We start from the raw sequence: 18415 nt of genomic DNA on the forward strand, positions 1-18415 counted from the left end.
CGAATTGATGAGAGAGAAAAACACTTCAAAGGGCATACCATCTCATATTTTAAATTTCACTGTTAGGAGACCTTAAGCCCTACTGGTAACCTTTCCCACATTAATTGCTGTGTAAATTATCTAATGTTAGACCGAACTCAATATATATTTATTAACAACTTGTAAACATTCATCGCCGTATGTAAACCAATATTGTTTACCTTCTGAAATGGACAACATTACTTTTACTAGTGTGTATATAGATAAGATTTGTGGTAGACAAATTTTTCATCTACAAGATCTTTTTTTTTCACTAACAGCAATTAAAATATTGATTTACTACTGTACATCAGCATTGGTAAAAAAGGGCTATTGTGGTCAGATGTTGAAAGAAAATAATCTTTTCATTGCATTTTGCTGCAAAATTCGTGATTAATCCAAGTACCATTTTCACTTTTTTTTCAGATAATATCTATCGCCTAAATATTACCCATTCATCGCTATCACAGTAGAGAGCTTATATGTTTAACAGTGTTTATAAATTAACTGCTTGCAAATTTGAGAACAAAATAGAAGAATAGGGCAAACATAAGCTCTAACTGGAGAAATGTTTTTATTGTTTTGTTGGGTTTAACGTCTCACCGACACAATTATAGGTCATATGGCGATTTTTCAGCTTTGATGGTGGAGGAATACCCAAGGTGCCTCTCCTTGCATTATTTTATCTCTATCGGGCACCTGGGTAGAACCACCGACATTCTGGAAGCTAGATGGACGGTTTCCTTACATGAAAAATACAACGCCCCGAGTGACGCTCGAACCCACACCGGTGTTGGGCAAGTGATTTGAAATCAGCGGACTGAACCACTCGGCTAGGGATGCCCTTAGCTGGGAAAAATGGTGTAAAGTAATGTCGCAATAAATACTTTTGAGGAAAATTGCCACAGTGACACGCGTTACTGAAAATGCCATTAAACCTTGAAAACTGACTTAATCAAGTTGAAACTTGGTACTTTTCATGCAAAAAATGTTACTGTTACTATATAAATGAAACTGACACTATTATATGTACAGAAAGCCACTTTCTCTTAAAGAAACGTAAGTTCTAAATAAGTATTCAAGCGCACTTCCGGGCTAGTCAGATAATGGCGGAAAGAAAAAATCCTCAATTTTTCAAGCTAAATTTTATGTAAATCAGTTCCTGTTTTTAGTTTATTTTGGAACTCATCTTGACATTTTGCTAAAAGAATGTCAATGAGATGTTTTGCATTTATAGAAAAGTAAACAAGACCTTACTAATGTTCATCTTCTTGTTTTCCCCAATAGAAAATAACATCTTTTTTAAGAATTCTACGAAGAATTTCAGTTTTCTCCGATAACATTGGAAGAAATTTACTTAGGTATTGAATAAATCCAATGAAAGTTTTCACTTGTTGTTTGTTTTGAGGAGGTTTCATGTCCAGCACAGCTCTTATTTTCTCAGGGTGCGGTTTTAATCCATCACTTGTCAAAGTATGTCCAAAATATGACACAGAGCTTTTCCTTATGTCACATTTGTCCTTGCTAAGCTTAAGATTATTATCTTCTAATCTTTGCCAAACTTCCTTTAGTCTTTGATCATGTTCTTCTGTATTTGTGCCTGTGACTAATATGTCATCCATAATGACTTCAACGCCATCTATATCATCCAGAATTTCAGAAATCACGTTTTGAAATACCTCACTGGCTGATTTTATTCCGAATGGCATTCTCAAAAATCGAAATTTTCCAAAGCACGAGTTGAAGGTGCATAATTTCGAACTTTCTTCATCTAGCTCAACTTGCCAAAATGAAGATACACAGTCAAGCTTCTTCGAGAATACTTTGGCATTTGGAATTCTTGTGACTACATCTTCTATCGTTTTCAATGGATAGTGTGGCCTTTTGATACATTTGTTCAAATCGGATGGATCCAAGCAGATCCTAAGAGAACCGTTCGGTTTCACTACAGTCACCGTATTGTTTACCCAGTCCGTAGGCTCATTTTCTTTTACAATTATTCCTTCTTCAAGCATTCTGTCGAGTTCGTCCTTGACTCTCGAACGCAGTTTTACTGGCACATTTCTCGGCGGGTTTACAACGGGTTTTGCATCTTTTTCTATTTCAATATGATGCTTTTTCGGAAGGCATCCTATACCTTTGAATAAATTTGGAAATTTATCTTCAACAAATTCATTTCTCACATTGGCATTTTGTTTTGTTTCCGCATGTACACCATACACTCGCTTTACCAGTCCTATCGTGATGCATGACTCAACGCCAAGAACCGTAGGTGCTTTTTCATGAATGATATGAAATTTGATCTCGTGGGAACTATCATTGATGATACAAGGTAAAGACAACGTACCTATAGGCTTCATCGTGTGTCCACTATAAGATTTCAAGTTAACCCTTGTATTCTTGATATTTCCTTTAATTCTCAGTTTTTTCAAAATTTTCACACTCATAACATTGCACTTTGCACCTGTATCCAGTTGCATAGGTATGCAAATTCCATTCACTCTTACTTGTACTGTCATGTCATGTGTAACAGAATTTACACTTTTGTCACTTGTTGAAATTTCCATATATTCAAATTCTCCGCTGGTATCACTGTCACTTTCTGAAAAGTCGTCCATCATGTGTACTTTACCGTATCTAGATTTCCTCTGGGATTTTGATTTACACATTTTCTCAAAATGTCCGGGTTTCTTACATTTCCTACAAGTTTTTCCATTAGCGGGGCACGTAGCTGTGGTATGCTGGTATCCACATTTAAGGCATATCCTTGGTTGAAAGTATTTCGCTCCTGATTGTTTTGGTTGAAATGTTTTTTTCTTTGATATTGAAGGTTTTCGTTTGATTCCATGCAAGGATTTGTCTTCCGACTCCATTTCTTTTACTTGTGTTTGAGATATTTCATGAGTTCTGGCAATGTCCAAACAATCTTGCAGTTTTAAATCTGAACCTTTCCTAATTAAGCTTTCCCTAATTTTATGCGATTTTACTCCAAACACTATGTGGTCTCGCACAGTTTCATCATATCTGTCTTCTGGGTAACCACAATCTATTATCAATAATTTCAAATCTGTGACAAATTGTTCAAAAGTTTCATCTTGTTTCTGTACTCTTGATTTCAACAGATATCGTGAATAGATAACGTTCGACTTTGGTTCACAATATTCTTCTAATTTTGTGAAATGGGGTTCCAATTTCTTTTTGTCATCATTATTTAGAGTCCATGTAGAATAAATATTTCTTCCTTTCTCTCCTACCCATAACATCAAATAATTGACTTTTTGTTCTTCCGACTTTGAATTCAAAGGTCCACCAAACATAAAATTACAGTGCGTTTTGAACTTTTTAAATTCCGTTTTTAAGTCTCTAGAATCCCAGTTGATAAAAGGTGTTTTCACTTTATATTCATCCTTCTTTTTATAATGGTGAATTAACAAACAATCAGTTTTTTTACATTTCTGACACCATGTCATGTATTTGAAGAAAGAAACAACAACGACTAGCTCTAGAGTATATTATATACTGACCAAGCATACATACAAACATACAACTATATTATGAGTAGATGTATATACCAACTTATAAGACAATACATCACATTACCCATGCGTTCATACTCACATTTTAGCTGCCAGTTTCCATAGTGTTGACCTGTCAGACAAACAAACTGTCTTAGAAGATACTCCTACTTTTCTTGGTGTTTTTGGTGGTTTATAAGTCACTTAAGAACATAAGGCTAGTAATTTCTTTGTTTTTAAATTGGGCCTGGCTATGATTTACAGCTCTCAGAAAGTTGTTAATTTTTTATCGTACATATAGCAAATCCATTTACTACTGTACAGCCTATAAGTATATATCACGAGACATAAATATCACGTTCGACAAGTATGGTGACCGTGACCGATCATTAAAGTTTCCTTCTGTTAAAGAAAACGTTAATTATTGATAGAATAGATAAAGTTTATAACTACTATAAAAGTGAATATTTATTATGAAGAAATAATATCTAAATTGCCATTTTGTTTAGTGGATATTACAGAATTTTCATTCTACTTCCTCATTACAGGTACGTAAATGTAATATCTCCGTACGTTGGGTTTTTACTTTTATTGATTAACATGAACTAGGTCAGATTAGCGTTAGAGTTGTTAGCGTTTATTATGTTAAGTAATTAACAAAATGGAACAGACAACAGACGGTGGTCCTTCAATTTATCAAATAAATCTATAGTTTGTTAACTTTAAACTCGAAATGTAAACTATCATCTACACACTATGTACCCGGATAATCTTAACTCTGTTCAGCGGCCCTATCTCAGTGCCAACATGGCGGATCTAAAGCTGATACAGCTTTGTTTTCTGTGTAATTTCAATGTAAAAAGGAATGTTTTGGTTGTTATATCTGTCTCCATTGATCAAGTGTATATTTATTTCAAAATGTATCATGTTAAATATATCAACCCTTGTGTTTTGGAGTGGAATGCCGACGAACAAGACAAACTTTTCAATGAAAAATTTTACAAAAAAATCTTTAAAAATACCTATATACTATTTTGTTGTTTGAAAGCAAAAATATACTGCTTTATAGGTCCGTTTACACTATGTTGTTCACCCACTACATGTTGACACAATACATGTTCAAATGTACTGACAGCGAGGAAAGGGATAAAAATCTAACTTCGAGTTGATAAAAACCGAACTCAGTTTACATGAGGAATGGATAAAACCTAATTTACACGAAATCGCGGGAAGGAAAAACACCTAACTGACTAGTATTCTATAGAAATGAATGAGTTGACATGTACATGGTCTGATTATTGTAAACATTACTTTACTTTTTAAGCGGTAATATGTTCAAACTTTGTCATTAATTTACAAGCTGTTATATGCATGCCCACTACAGTCAAAAAAAATTTCATAAATTTAATATTATGCAAATAGAAAAGTTTGCAAAAATCTGGATAAACCCTCGCAAAAATAATTCAATATAAAAGTCAAAACTATTATATAATTATATAAGAAATTATTTAATACCACCGATGTTCGAAGTTCTGTAACCCCAACCTTCTCTTCCTCCATCTCTCTCTCACACACACAGTCTCAGAAGAATTGCGTTTGTTTCAAATCTTGTATATCTTATAGTGTAAGGGATTTTATAGAGGTGCTAATGGAATATTTTGATATTGTTTAAATGGGATTAGATTTAGGATTGATTATTAAATATGATATTTTTCAGAAGGTAAGAAGGGAAGATAAGTATGTGTGTGTGTGTGTGTGTGTGTGTGTGTGTGTTTGTGTGTGTTGTGTTGGGGAGGTGGGGGGTGATCATTGACTGACAGGGCAGGAGTGTGGAAATCCACACATTTTTCACTTGTCCACGGACACTTAAAATCCACTTGACCATAGTCAAATTACACTCGCTCGGATTTGTAATATTAAACCTTCATGTAACTGCAAAAAGGCTGGAGAATTCTTTATTTAGGACAATGAAAAGAAAAGCATATCACAGTAACTGTGGTAAAGAATAAGCTGTTAAGAAATGGCACAAACAGGGTTCGGGATCTTTTGATGCCATGCCCAAAACACTGTCCACGCAATGGTACAAAGCCAGATAAATTCAGAGAAAGACTCTTAAAACGTTCCGACTTGTTTTAGCCATACTTGCGATCTCTGTGTGCTTTTGATTTTCATTTGGCTGACTACTAGCTCCCATATTTCCTTTGACAGTGACTTATTGTCTCAGCAGTTGGAATCCTAATAACAAACTTGTCGAAGTACTTTTTTAAGTTGTTTACGTCTCTGATTTTTTTTTATCATAGTCACCAAGTTACAGTGTGCGCAAGACCTAGCCAAAGAACCAATCAGATCATGGAAAGTGATGCTTAAAGACACAGATGCATGATTTTTTTTCTAAAACTGCAGCAATCGAGAGACTCTCAGCAAGTGCATCACGGATTTCATACATTAAATTATCTTTATCACCTCCATACACTTGAAGCAACACACAATCTAAATAATATTTTTTTGTTTTCTCATTTTATACCTGAAAAATTCTGCTTGTCTGCAGTCACACAGAATGAAAAATGCACTTGTCTGCCGGCAAAAAATCCCAAGTTGGATATAGGAATCCCACATCCCTGCAGGGGTGGGTGAGTCAAAGAACTTCGAGCATCTATAATTCATACATAAAGCAAAGACGAACAGCTATGTTTTCCTTTGGTTAGGTGTTTATCCATTCTAAGTTCGTATTTATCCAGCACTGTTTCCTATACCAGTCAGGAATTATCCGCAAATCTACTCACCTCATAATCAATACAGTTTTTAAGCTATAAAATGAATTTCAAACTTTGATACTGTTAAACATTGTCTAAGAGATGTTTATTGAACTAATACAGTTGATAAGTAAGGTCTTATTGCAATTTCTGGTACTTTAATACAGTTAGGAACATAAAACATGTTCATTTTGAAGACTTCTTTGAGTACATTTTAATGAATTCCAGCCACATAATGTGACTTGTCGATTGAAATATTTAGTAAACAAAACGTGTTATCAATACAGGATATTATAGCTATCAAAAGTTTTACACTAACATTGCATACTAACATAAAATCATGAAAAAAGGCAGGGAAATTAGCTACATACATCGTCTTTCTGCCAGCCATGTTGGCACTGAGTTAAGGTCACTGAACAGAGTTAGGATTATCCGGGTACATAGTGTGATATTGTAAAAATACTTACACGTTGGTACGTTCTTACCTGTGTCATGCTTTACTTCTATTTTTACTTTAGGTGCCCTTGCGTTTATACAACGTACATCACGTGAAAACATTAAATGTTGAAATTTGGCAAATAGTTAGGTTTTTACTTTTTCAGATTTTAAAGATCTTAAAGTAATTTTGAATCACCCTGTACCTGCATATTGTATATGTACCTTTGTTCAGGCTGGTTTAATCAGGTTACATTGTGATTTTTGTGACATATACAATAGCTGAGTCAGGTTAGTAGAGGAGTTTTAGAAATAATTTGAAAGGCAAACTTAGAGAGCCTTCTAACCCTGCTAGATACTGTAACATGTGAACATTAATTAAATATCCGATCGACAAATAGATAAAATGTTTCAATGTCTGGTGACCCCACATTTTGGTATTGTTTGAAAGAGTTGTATCTGCTAAACAAGAATTAGTAAATAAGATTACCATAATAATATGTATGATTTTCTACAGTCATGTTTCTTTACTGCGAAATGATAAATCTTACACTGTTATACCGGTAACTGGATTTCTGTTGAAGTACCATAAAAGTATACTGTAAAAATAATTCTATAACATATTTTGCCTTTAAATTTATATTTTCTTTTTCAGTGGACAATACCTTAATTTGTATTTTACACGTTTAAATTAGTAACTTTTTTTCCGCAGTTTAACTGAAACAAACTGAACGAACTGAGAAAGGCTTATTAACAGAAATGACGCTTTAAAGGCGAACAATAATTTAGTTTGATTATCAGTAGCGTAATTCATTATGTTTTCTTTTAAACATATTTTGGGTTGAGCAATATACTATGATGAACAATGCGCAGCTATAAAGGTGTTTATATTTTATACACGTAAAGCTACTAGCCATGCACTGTTGAACCATATCGTGCCAGTAGATTGATGCTGTATTAGGTTAGTAGCTGTTAAATGTGCATAATAAATGTGTAACTTATGTGATTTTTTTTTCAATCAGTTTGTTTTAAATCTAAATGTTCTATATTTTCGCCAGCTTGGCCTCAGTATTTCTATATGTTTAACATTTCTGTTGAAGAAACTGTTTATACAAGGGAGAACATAGATTAAAGTTTTCACCATGTTTAATTCATCTACTGTTTTATAAAAGGTTGTGATAAAATCGTTATCAACTGAAGTTTATCGCCAGTACCAATAAATACCTGATTGTGATATATAGCTTTGTTTGATAAAATACTCTAAGTATTAATCCATAATGATTTTTTTCAAACACAAATACAATATACAAAAATGGACAATATAAAACACTCACTTAAAATATTATGCTGAGCATGGGAAGTGTAGTCAGTAAAATTCGTAAAATGCATAATTTGAAATTATTACATGATTTATCTTTTGTCAGAGATGATCAAGAGACCACATGAGCTCCAAAGGGGTCTTCATTGAACATGTAAACCTGGAAAGTCGTCATATTACCTATAACTCTGTCGATATGACAGTAAACCAAACAAAAGCAAAAAACGAAGCAAATTATATAGTTCAAATGGTCGTAAATTGTAGATTATAAATGTACCTTTGAGATATTGCGTGATATTTCAAGAAGTACGGTTCATATTTTAAAAGGTAATATACAGTGTTGCTGTCTTCTTCTCTTTCAGGTAAATCACTTGATGGATTTAAAATATATTAACTGTTATCTATACTGTACATTTGGAATTGATTGCAAATGAAGTGGCAAGGTTTTACTTTTGAATCGGTTGAATGGCTACAGAGGAAAATACCTATTTTCTACGATCCTTTTTACTCCTCGTTGAAGGTGGTTTATATATTTCAAGGGAAACTTTAGGACGAGAATGTCAAAAGGCAGGTGGAAACCTGGACGCGCTACTGAAACAATGTGAAAACAAACTGAAGCATGAATTTCACGGGAAGCAATATGATAAACTTTTCCCGCAATATGGTACAACTGATATTAACAAATGGGACTTACAGCTGTCAGTTGGTGTGCTGATCAATGTCTTTGGACGTAGTCTTTCCTTGACTGAAAAGCAGAAATTACGTGCCTTAAGAGATTTGAGAAATGAGATATACATGCATTGTGCCTCTGCTTCTCTTGACCAAAAGAAATATGAAGAAGTGCAGGAAGAATTAGAAGACATCATAACCACTTTGGCAGCGACATTTGACAAACCTGTACGAGATCGTTGTTCCGCATACATAACACAGTTTGCTACAGGGCCATTAGACGGTAAGTATGTTATTTTATTTTTTACCACGTACAAATTGTATCGTTTGTACATACTCTTATTTGTAAAAGTTTCTTTTTTTAGTTTGATGTCTAGTTCTACGCACAAAGTGTGGCTTTAAAGTCACAGCGGTGAACGCCGAGTTATTCAGTAGGCAACCATTTTACGCGCCCATTGACAAAGGAATTTCCTTTTTAAGTTTCTATGTTTTGCTTCGAATGATTATTTTCAGTTCTTTTTGTCGAAATTGAACATTATGCTTAGAGGAAAATTTTCAAAAGTTAAGAAATTACAAGTCGAAACGTCAGAAAATAGTTAAATCAACATGTAATATTTCTGAAAAGTTCTGTTCACGTAGTTGTATTTATACTACAATGATCTGGGTTTTTTTTCAGGAGTTAAACCATCTTTAGCAACGTTGAATGGATTTAGTCAAACATGTCAGAAAAAGCTCAAAGGTATGATACACGTAATCCAAAGAACAAAAATACCTTATTACTATTTTTCACAAGGCCTATATGGCAGCACCTTCCTGCAAAAAAAACAACAACAACACTAAGTTAGCTCGAACAGACTCAGTCACACCGAATCTGTTAAAAGTCAACCACTACTTTGGCTCAGTGTTAATTTTTTTCTTTTCCTTTTGAGTCATGTTGTCAATTTAATATTTGTATTCCAAAGTTCCACTTAAGCCGGTGCGTGACAGGGGACGCATGTACGTTGGGGTAGGAGAGGGGGGGGAGGGGCGGGGAGTTCCACCTACCATTACCCCTCATCATCACTCATTGAAACCGAGTATATTATTATTTTGCTTTGTTGCATTCTGTGCTTCCAAAGGATTTTCTGATAGATTTGATAATCACAAAGTGGTTTAAGTTTCTTATTTCCATCATTTCAGTTGGCTTACATACAGAGCTGGTTGTAGGTGGTCCATCGGATTATTGGATAAATCTGTGTGAACATACTCTTGATACGATATTAAACAATGCAGAAAGCATGGCAAGTGAAGGAGCTGGGTTTGAAGAAATAGAGAATAATGTCAAGCAAATGCTGGATTTTTTGCTAGCCAACAAGAATGTTGTATTCAAAGGAAGTAAAAAGGCATGCATTATTTTGATGTTTGAGTGCAACAGCTATGATGACGCTCTTCTGTTTCTACAAACATTGGACAGTCAGGAGTTTAGGGATCACTTAAGTAGGATATCAGACGCATTGATGAGACACTATCAATTTGACGCCACCATATCTATCTCAGCCAGGGTTAGAACAGAGTGTTTGCAATCTATATTGATAGATATTTTAAGTAAGTACTTGTGTTAAATTGTATACATGAGATTAAACATTTAGATATACATTATTTCTGCTAAAATAGAAAGTGTACGATGTTTTACACCAAAAACATGAAATTGCAGCATACATTTATGGCAAATATTGCATTCTTGCAACATGTATACAAATGTTTTATATTCATTTATTATTCATTTAATCCGATCTTACGCGATTGAAGTTTGTGTGACCAATGTAATCTGTTCACATGGAACTCGTTTTGTAATTAACGTAATACAAAATCCAAAATTTTAATCATCTATTTACAATACTCAATTGTTATTAGATGTTGGCGTTGATTACAACCTCGAACCAGTGGCACCAGACCAGAAAGAAAGAAAAAAAACAGTTTGCGTGTTATACCTCACCCCTAGGTATACTTTAAGAACCATGGTCATGGACGGGAAAATATACTAACCCATTTCTATCTATGACGCGCAGTTCGGTAAATGGGTACTATGCAGCTTTAACAAATAGCAATTTATCTTCCATTGTGCACATGTCACACTGCCTTAAAATTTCTTATCGCAGACACTCCACGTAGTTTATATATTCATCAACGTTACTGAAAAACTTGGATGAACTCCCCGAATGCAGATCCGTTTTACATAACAAAATTATTATGATTAGCTAATATGGAAATGTATGTCAAACGTCGTTAAACTACACGTGTACGCTATAGTGTGTATATGCAACATAAATGTGCAATGTGAATTAAGTAAACAATACAAATGTATAATACCACTGTATGATTTCAAATTCAAAATCATGTCTATGATGACTTTCATTCATCATTTCGACTTCTATTACTGTATAACTGTATGTTTTACATTCTGTTTTGTTCGTTTACATTTCGCACACATATGCATACGGCCGTGTCGTTTGGACCGGAAGTTCATTCGGGGCCAACCATTTGATATTTATGTGTATATATACAAAATTTAATTTTTGAAAAAGTTCTTGTGTGTGCGTGTGTGTGTGTGTGATTACATTACACTCTTTGTATGAACAGTAACCTATACTGTTTACATATTTATAAGAGTAGGGAGGTAGGGGAGGAGAGCACCGCCTTTTGAGTGTATATTTGTTTCCTTCTTCTTGATTTTCCTTCTTCTTGATAAGAAAGTACAGATAAATTTATCCTAAAGACTCACTACAAATCAACATTTTACTAAACATTCAAACAATCATCGATGGATCTCTTTTTCATGGGTCTAGCACCAACTCAATTTTTTTCAAGGATAATTGGACATAATATAACTTAAACCTAGAGTAATCATTTTAGAATTCAGGATTTAGTATGCACAATTTATTTCGGAGGATTGCCGTGTACCCCCACCCCTCTTATACAGAAAGGTTGCAACACTTTTGAGACCATTTTATTGAAAACGGTTCTCAAACAGATATACATAAAGATAAAAACTGAAATAACAGTATTCATAATTTTTAACTTTTCATGATTAAAACACCAGTCAATATACATTAATTAAATTTTCTTCTAGTAAAACTGCAGAACAGAACATTTGATAACAGAAATTTGTTTCTCTTAGAACTAAGCAGAGATTTTGCAGGACCCGCAATCTCCTCCACTCTGACCCTCCTGCATCCTGGTATACTGTGTATACACTAGCATTCTGATTCCGGGATACACCCAACGCACCAACCTAAAAAAATCAAGAGTATATTTTGGATAGCCTACAAGTCAGAGCTCAGAGCATTTGAAAAGAAATTTTCTGCTCGCTGCAGTTGCATACCTGGTATTAATTGTTTTATATTAAGCTCCGTTTCTTTACCCACCAGACTGTTTGTACCTTGCATTTAGCCTAAATAGTTATGACCTTTGTTTTACTTGAAAGCAATCATTTAGAAATATAGGTGAACTTTATCAGACATTTTTGCTAGAATTTACATCAGATAAATCACACTGGTGTTTACAGGGTAGCTATTAGCATACTTATGTATTAGGTCCAAAGGCCTGGGACGGAATATGATTTTCATAGGCATAATTTATTATATTGATAATTCCAAAATGACAGATTACATCCAAGTATAAATCATAATGCACAAGAGCTATATTTTCAGCACATTTTTTTATGGGGGAACATTCCCCCAAACCCTCAGCATCCATTTTTGCTGGCTATTCGCCTTATGACTCGTTTATCTTTTGACTGTGTCAGTCATATAGCTTTTATACATGTACATAAATAGCAGATTTTTTTACCTTTTTGCTCAAAAAGTATATGACTGTGCTCAAAAATAGGAACTATAATTTGTGTCAAACTGGTTGTTATCTAAAAATGAAATTAAAGAGATTTGCGTTTAGCTATTTCATGTGTACTTATTAAAGTTACTCGCCTACACTTTTTGTGAAATATGCATAATATCTCTGCGATATAAAATATATTGAGACAATGTGATTGGTGCACCGGGGAAGATAAATTACCACTTGTCCAGTATATGTACAGTATGAGAAATGTACGATTAAAATTGGTAAATACTTTTTCCGGTCCATGACCACGGTTCTTATAGAATACCTATGGGTAGGGTATAGCATGTACAGTGGCTTTTTGCCAGTGTCGCGAATAACCATATCTTCAAAATTGTCCGACTTTTCTAAACGTAAGCGTGTGTTTAAATTTTGTATTCTTAAGGAATGTCTGAAGAGTAATTGTTCCATAATATGAAACACCGTTCACACATTTCGGTACGGATGAGTCGCTGAAAGAATACTGGGCAGGCTGCAAGATAAGGCTCATCATGTGACATCATCACGCCTTTAATTATGTCAATATCACCTACGAACGTATTTAGTAATGCAAAAATCATCTCAAACTTCCTGATATTCGATATTCCTTACCGACGATCGAATAAAACTGAACATGTGTGTGTGTGTGTGTGTGTGTGTGTGTCTGTGTGTTCGGGTTTAACGTCTTTTTCAACAATTTTTCAGTCATATAAACGACGGTGTCTACTTGTAGCAGGGAGCACAATGCCCAACTATTTAGTGCTGCCTCACTGGAATATCACGCCGTAGACACGTGGCATGATACCCCACCCAGTCACATTATACTGACACCGGGCTGACCAGTCCCAGCACTACCCCCTTAATGCTGAGCGCCAAGCGAGGAAGCTGCTAATACCATTTTTTACGTCTTTGGTATGACGCGGCCGGGGATCGAACCCACGACCTCCCGCACTCGAAGCGGACGCTCTACCACTAGGCTACCGAGGCGGTTAAAACTGAACATGAGATTCACGAACGGTAGTCACTCTTAATTTAGCACAGAAAAATTAACTTTGATATCCCTATTAATCATTAATCTATTCTAAATATAGATTTTAGCATAAATCTCTGTTACTGTCAGTTTTAAGAGTGGTGTTAACAGGAGGGTAAGATGATCTTAAACTGTTTACACACATTTTCACATAATATATGCGCTTTCGATGGCAAAATGCAAGCGTATTTTTGTCCTACATGTTTCCTGTTAAAGCATCTTAAGAATCATTTTTGATTCGCTGGTGCCGCAACGTACCCCTCGGGATTTTACAGACGTTAAAACACTTTGCATACTTTCATTGGTAAATTTCATTTAACAAGTTATTTCAATGTTTAAATGGGTTTTATTAAAATTCCTTTTTCGAGAGTTAATCTATCTCACCGACTTGACTTACCATAGTAGTTTCTTTCTTCACGTTGTTTTCATAACGACCATTACGACTATTTTCGCAGAAACCTATTAGTCTTCATTAAATATTCTCTTACAAGCAGTTAAGTTAATATGATATGGAGTATTTTCATGCTAATTATGAAGTTGTTGCAGGACGCAATACGGTGTATTTTAATAACTAAATTATCTTCAATCTGTAATATCAAGCAAATTATTTTCTAAATTAATTTACCACTGCAGTAACTGAAGTAGATGTCACGGTATAGAACTTGAAGATTAAAACGGGTAGAAAATATGTAGGCGGCCGGATAGCTCAGTCGGTAGAGCATCGGAACGGTATTCCAAGGCGCCGGGTTCGAGTCCCGGTCTGGCTGCACATTTTTCTCCCCGTTTTAATATTCAAATTCTATACCGTGACATCTATTTCAGTTACTGCAGTGTTAAATTAATGAGAAAACGTTTTTTAGTTATTCAAATACTTGTTTCTAGAATATTTTAGATTGTATTGTAGAAATGTACCGTTCTGAGGAAATTGCACACAGACAGTTAGAAATTTCATCGGAAAATGAAACTGACGACAAAGGCGATCATGCAAAACTTATGCGAGGATCAGAAGAAGAGGACAGTCAGAAGGCAGAGAGCAAACAACCGCTAAAGCTTGATCTGGAATGCACATCAAAGAGCGGTCTTCTTCATTTTTTGAATTCCTTCAAAAAAGACGATTTCTCGGGCCACCTTAAAAGTGTAGCAGACGCACTGTCTAAACATTTTGGGAAAACTATCACATTGAAGGCATCTTTAGATATTGATGATGTCATGGCAGCTATTGAGGAAGCAGGTAATCATATGCAATATATATGGGGCTGGTGTATCACAGTCATATGTCTTCTGTAAATTTCAACAACTTATTATTTGTGTTCCTAATCACTGAAGAATAAACCGGAGGAAGAGGATATGTGTAATGTAATTTTCAAATTATTGTACTAGTGCGTTTTTTATTTCAAGTTTCCAGAGACAGTACACGATGTATGACTATACAACACGGCTCAGAAGCAATAGACTTACATGAAGAGGAATTAGAATCCGATTCTTTCTCAGGTATTTAATCTTTTAACTCAGAGTTTTGATGATCGTTATTTGTTGCTATTGTTGTGTAAAATCCGGTTATATCGACCTCTAAAATATGTTCTTATAAACATAAAGCGAACTATATCCTTATAGCAGTATTTGTATAACGATCAGATTTATATAGCGAACTGATGCTGCAATGTTAAAACGAAATAAAGGCGTATGGTGAAATCCTTTTATTTGAAAGATTATATGATACAAAAGATACACAACAGAATTTAAAAAGATATAGACACAATTTTGGCTGAAATAAACTGAAACAAACGTAACAGAAGTAAACAATTACATTACCTGGGAAAATTCATATATAAGAATAAATAATGAAACAATCTACTACAAAACAAGAAATTCTAAATGCATTACATACATAAAAGACATATATGATATAGATAATAAAGCATTTCATACCGCCGATACTTTAAAATAGTGTATGTTATCCCTAAAACGGATTATCTAAAATATTTCTCTCTCTTTCATTTAAAGCATCCCTAGGCAATGGAAGACAGAAAAAAAAGAAACACCAACGGTTCCAACATTCAGCTGGCCATTAAAATACGTAAACCAAATAAATTTTTGTGCACATTTAATACGAAAAAAAAATCAAATCTGAAAATAGATGGAATAATTTATATGAAAACTTAGAATGGCCTCTAAAATAGAAAAAGCTCCACACGATAAGAACGAAAATGTTGCAGGCTCGGTTTGATTGAGCCTGTTCACGGACGTTAGTGGAAATGCATGCTACCGTCCACATTTTCTCTAGCCCCGGGTTGAGCAGAACTCAACATTTACACATGTTACAAGTAAAAAAATAATTTAAGACGCCCACAGGCGTGTTCATACGGCGGTGCACATGGAACCTTTAATGATACACTTGCATGTAATTCCATGAAAAGCGGCGTATGGTCCCCAGTTAAAATAATGTGTTTGCTCTAAACGAGAAAACAATGAGCAGAATTAAACAAACTGGAATTTAGAAAGGGGATCTGAGGTTATGGAGCCTGCATATCACAGGAACTGCCAAAAGACAAAATTAAAAAGCAGGCACCATATCCAAGAGGTGATTATACAATACTCAAAGCTATAAAAGCGGAAGTATTGGAACCGCCCAGGCCGAAATGTTCAAGATGAGAAACTAAACAGTACCAATAACACGACATAGAAGTCGTGCTGAATGATCTGAGAAGATCAAAATATAACAGCCCTGATTGAACCAATACAGAGCGTTCCAAAACAAGTAGCCCTGTTGACGGTAATATGGCGCACCTAAGAATTAACTTTACTCTATTACATAAAATACGCAAACAATAATTAGAATACATCTCTTACAACAAAGAACATCCTTTACTTCATATGTCTGCACGTTTGCAAAGAAAGATACGTTCAAACTTACTTGTAAAAACGTCTGGGAACACACCACCCTCCGATCTGCATCTATGTTTACTTTGCCGGTAATATGGCGCATATGACATCACTGTGTGAAGTAATCAGCTGATTCTGCTATTGACGCGTGTACCGGTATTTTAAGTTTACACATGCAATAGTGGGACCCCGTTAATCGGCGTTATGCAGTGATGAGTCAACTGAATTAACATTTATACATATCGAATATTGTGTATATGTAAAAATTACATCTAACTTTGGAATAGAAAACAGTTAAAATTATAATTACTTCCCAACTACATGTCTAGGCCTATTGCTTTTATACGCGGTTCAAAAACAACCGATGCGAGTATCGATAGAAGTTTGACATGTATGACGTAAAAACATTTCGTCATTTGTTGTGTACATGCATAAAAATGGCCGATATCGGAGAAAGGTTCTGGATTTCTGCAGTTTAAATGACCGATAGTGCAACAAATACTTACCAAGGAATATTGTTTTATGGTTAATATATCTTCCAAATGTGTTATACACGTTGTGCAAGGTTAGTTGATTTTTTCCATGACCTCGCCTGCGCAGTTAGACTTGTGTACATAGCTGAACGTGTTTTTGTTCAGCAGGTGCGTTGAAAACGACAACGTCCCGCGTATTTTACACGTATTTTTAACGGCGACGTCATTTGCGCCATATTACCGGCTGCGCCATATTACCGGCTTTCACGATACGCATCCTGCCTACAAAAGACTTCCTGCAAAAGCTCAGGTCCTTGTGACCTGTGTAATATGCATACTGAAACACACAATCCCTTGTTCTGGTGGTGCCCTGCGCCTTGCCATGCCTGCTGTATCTCCATGCAGAGGGGCACGACTCCCCCGAAAATGGAGCCGCCCGTTTGCAGTGGGTGGCGGCCAGTTAGCCAGAGAGGATGTTTCTAGATGTTAAGGTGCCCCAAAGCACCCCGGTGAGGTGATGCATGCTTATTGGCATGTGTGCATCAACTTTTCGGGGTGTGGGTGCCAATACACATCTTTGACCTCTTGTTCGGTCTAGACATTTTTAGCGGTCGTATTGGCCCGATATGATCATTCGGCTAGTTATGCCAAACCCTCACTTTAATTACGCTGACATCTTCTTCTTCTTTATGTAAATTGCATCTTTATATTTTCATTTTCATTTCTACTTTGCACAATTATCTGCATTCTTTTTGGCAAATTAACATAACACAAAATCAAATGAACTTTCCTTCTATTTTCCTATTTTACTGCGTTCAACTTGATGGTATGTTCACACAAAATTATTGAATACTTCATTGCAAAATGCATTTCAATTTCATAGAAGGCGGTGGCTTAGGGTCAATTAGTTTGAACCCTTGCCATGTAAGTGTTTTGCACACCGTACTCTGAATTCCACACGAGGGTCCATTCGTTGTCCTGATCTTGCCAAAGTATCGTAGACGGAAATTGTGCAAGAACGTACCGCACAACATGTCACTGCTGCAAGACGCATCAAAGTTAAACGACAAGGCACAGAAGTCAACACAAATACTATCATTCTGTCATTGTTACTTTTTGCATTGCATTTCTACCTTGTATCGTTAATGTTGACTATCTTCATACAAAAGTCAGTACTTACATACCAAATCCTCTTCAGTGCTGCAATAGCCCATTTCATAGGAACTTTAGAATCTATCGGAAATTTTCGTAAAGTCATCCCACGTGGATGCTTATCAGCTGATAGGCTTGACCAATGAAATACTGGTTCTTAATTGTTCATAACTGTTTTGTAATGGCGAGTGCTTCAGCAGCAGACGCGCGTCCTTTTATTGAATTAAAAGATGCTTATTATATTGGAAAACACCCACAGACTTTCAGAAAATTCAATATTTCTACTATTATTACGTTTTTTTTAAAGAAGACCATCA

General features: G+C 35.2%; 2 protein-coding genes across 2 annotated transcripts in view; one reads left to right on the top strand and one right to left on the bottom strand.

Annotated features, from left to right (window-relative positions):
* Positions 1 to 1274: 1274 nt before the first annotated feature.
* LOC128551723 (uncharacterized protein K02A2.6-like) lies at positions 1275 to 3488 on the bottom strand. The gene has a single exon (XM_053532638.1). It carries the CDS (start codon positions 3486 to 3488, stop codon positions 1275 to 1277), a length of 2214 nt encoding a protein of 737 aa, XP_053388613.1.
* A 409-nt stretch (positions 3489 to 3897) lies between these two features.
* The window catches only part of LOC128551724 (interferon-induced helicase C domain-containing protein 1-like), a 73862-nt gene continuing 59344 nt past the window's right edge, over positions 3898 to 18415 (top strand). Inside the window, exons 1-6 of the mRNA XM_053532639.1 lie at positions 3898 to 4081; positions 8402 to 8991; positions 9385 to 9447; positions 9888 to 10292; positions 14495 to 14821; positions 14989 to 15081. Of these exons, the coding sequence (XP_053388614.1) occupies positions 8505 to 8991; positions 9385 to 9447; positions 9888 to 10292; positions 14495 to 14821; positions 14989 to 15081 (1375 nt within the window). The 5' untranslated portion in view covers positions 3898 to 4081; positions 8402 to 8504. The remainder of the gene's footprint in view (positions 4082 to 8401; positions 8992 to 9384; positions 9448 to 9887; positions 10293 to 14494; positions 14822 to 14988; positions 15082 to 18415) is intronic.

The sequence above is a fragment of the Mercenaria mercenaria genome, unplaced genomic scaffold (genome assembly GCF_021730395.1).
Source record: "Mercenaria mercenaria strain notata unplaced genomic scaffold, MADL_Memer_1 contig_159, whole genome shotgun sequence".
NCBI classification, from domain to species: domain Eukaryota; kingdom Metazoa; phylum Mollusca; class Bivalvia; order Venerida; family Veneridae; genus Mercenaria; species Mercenaria mercenaria.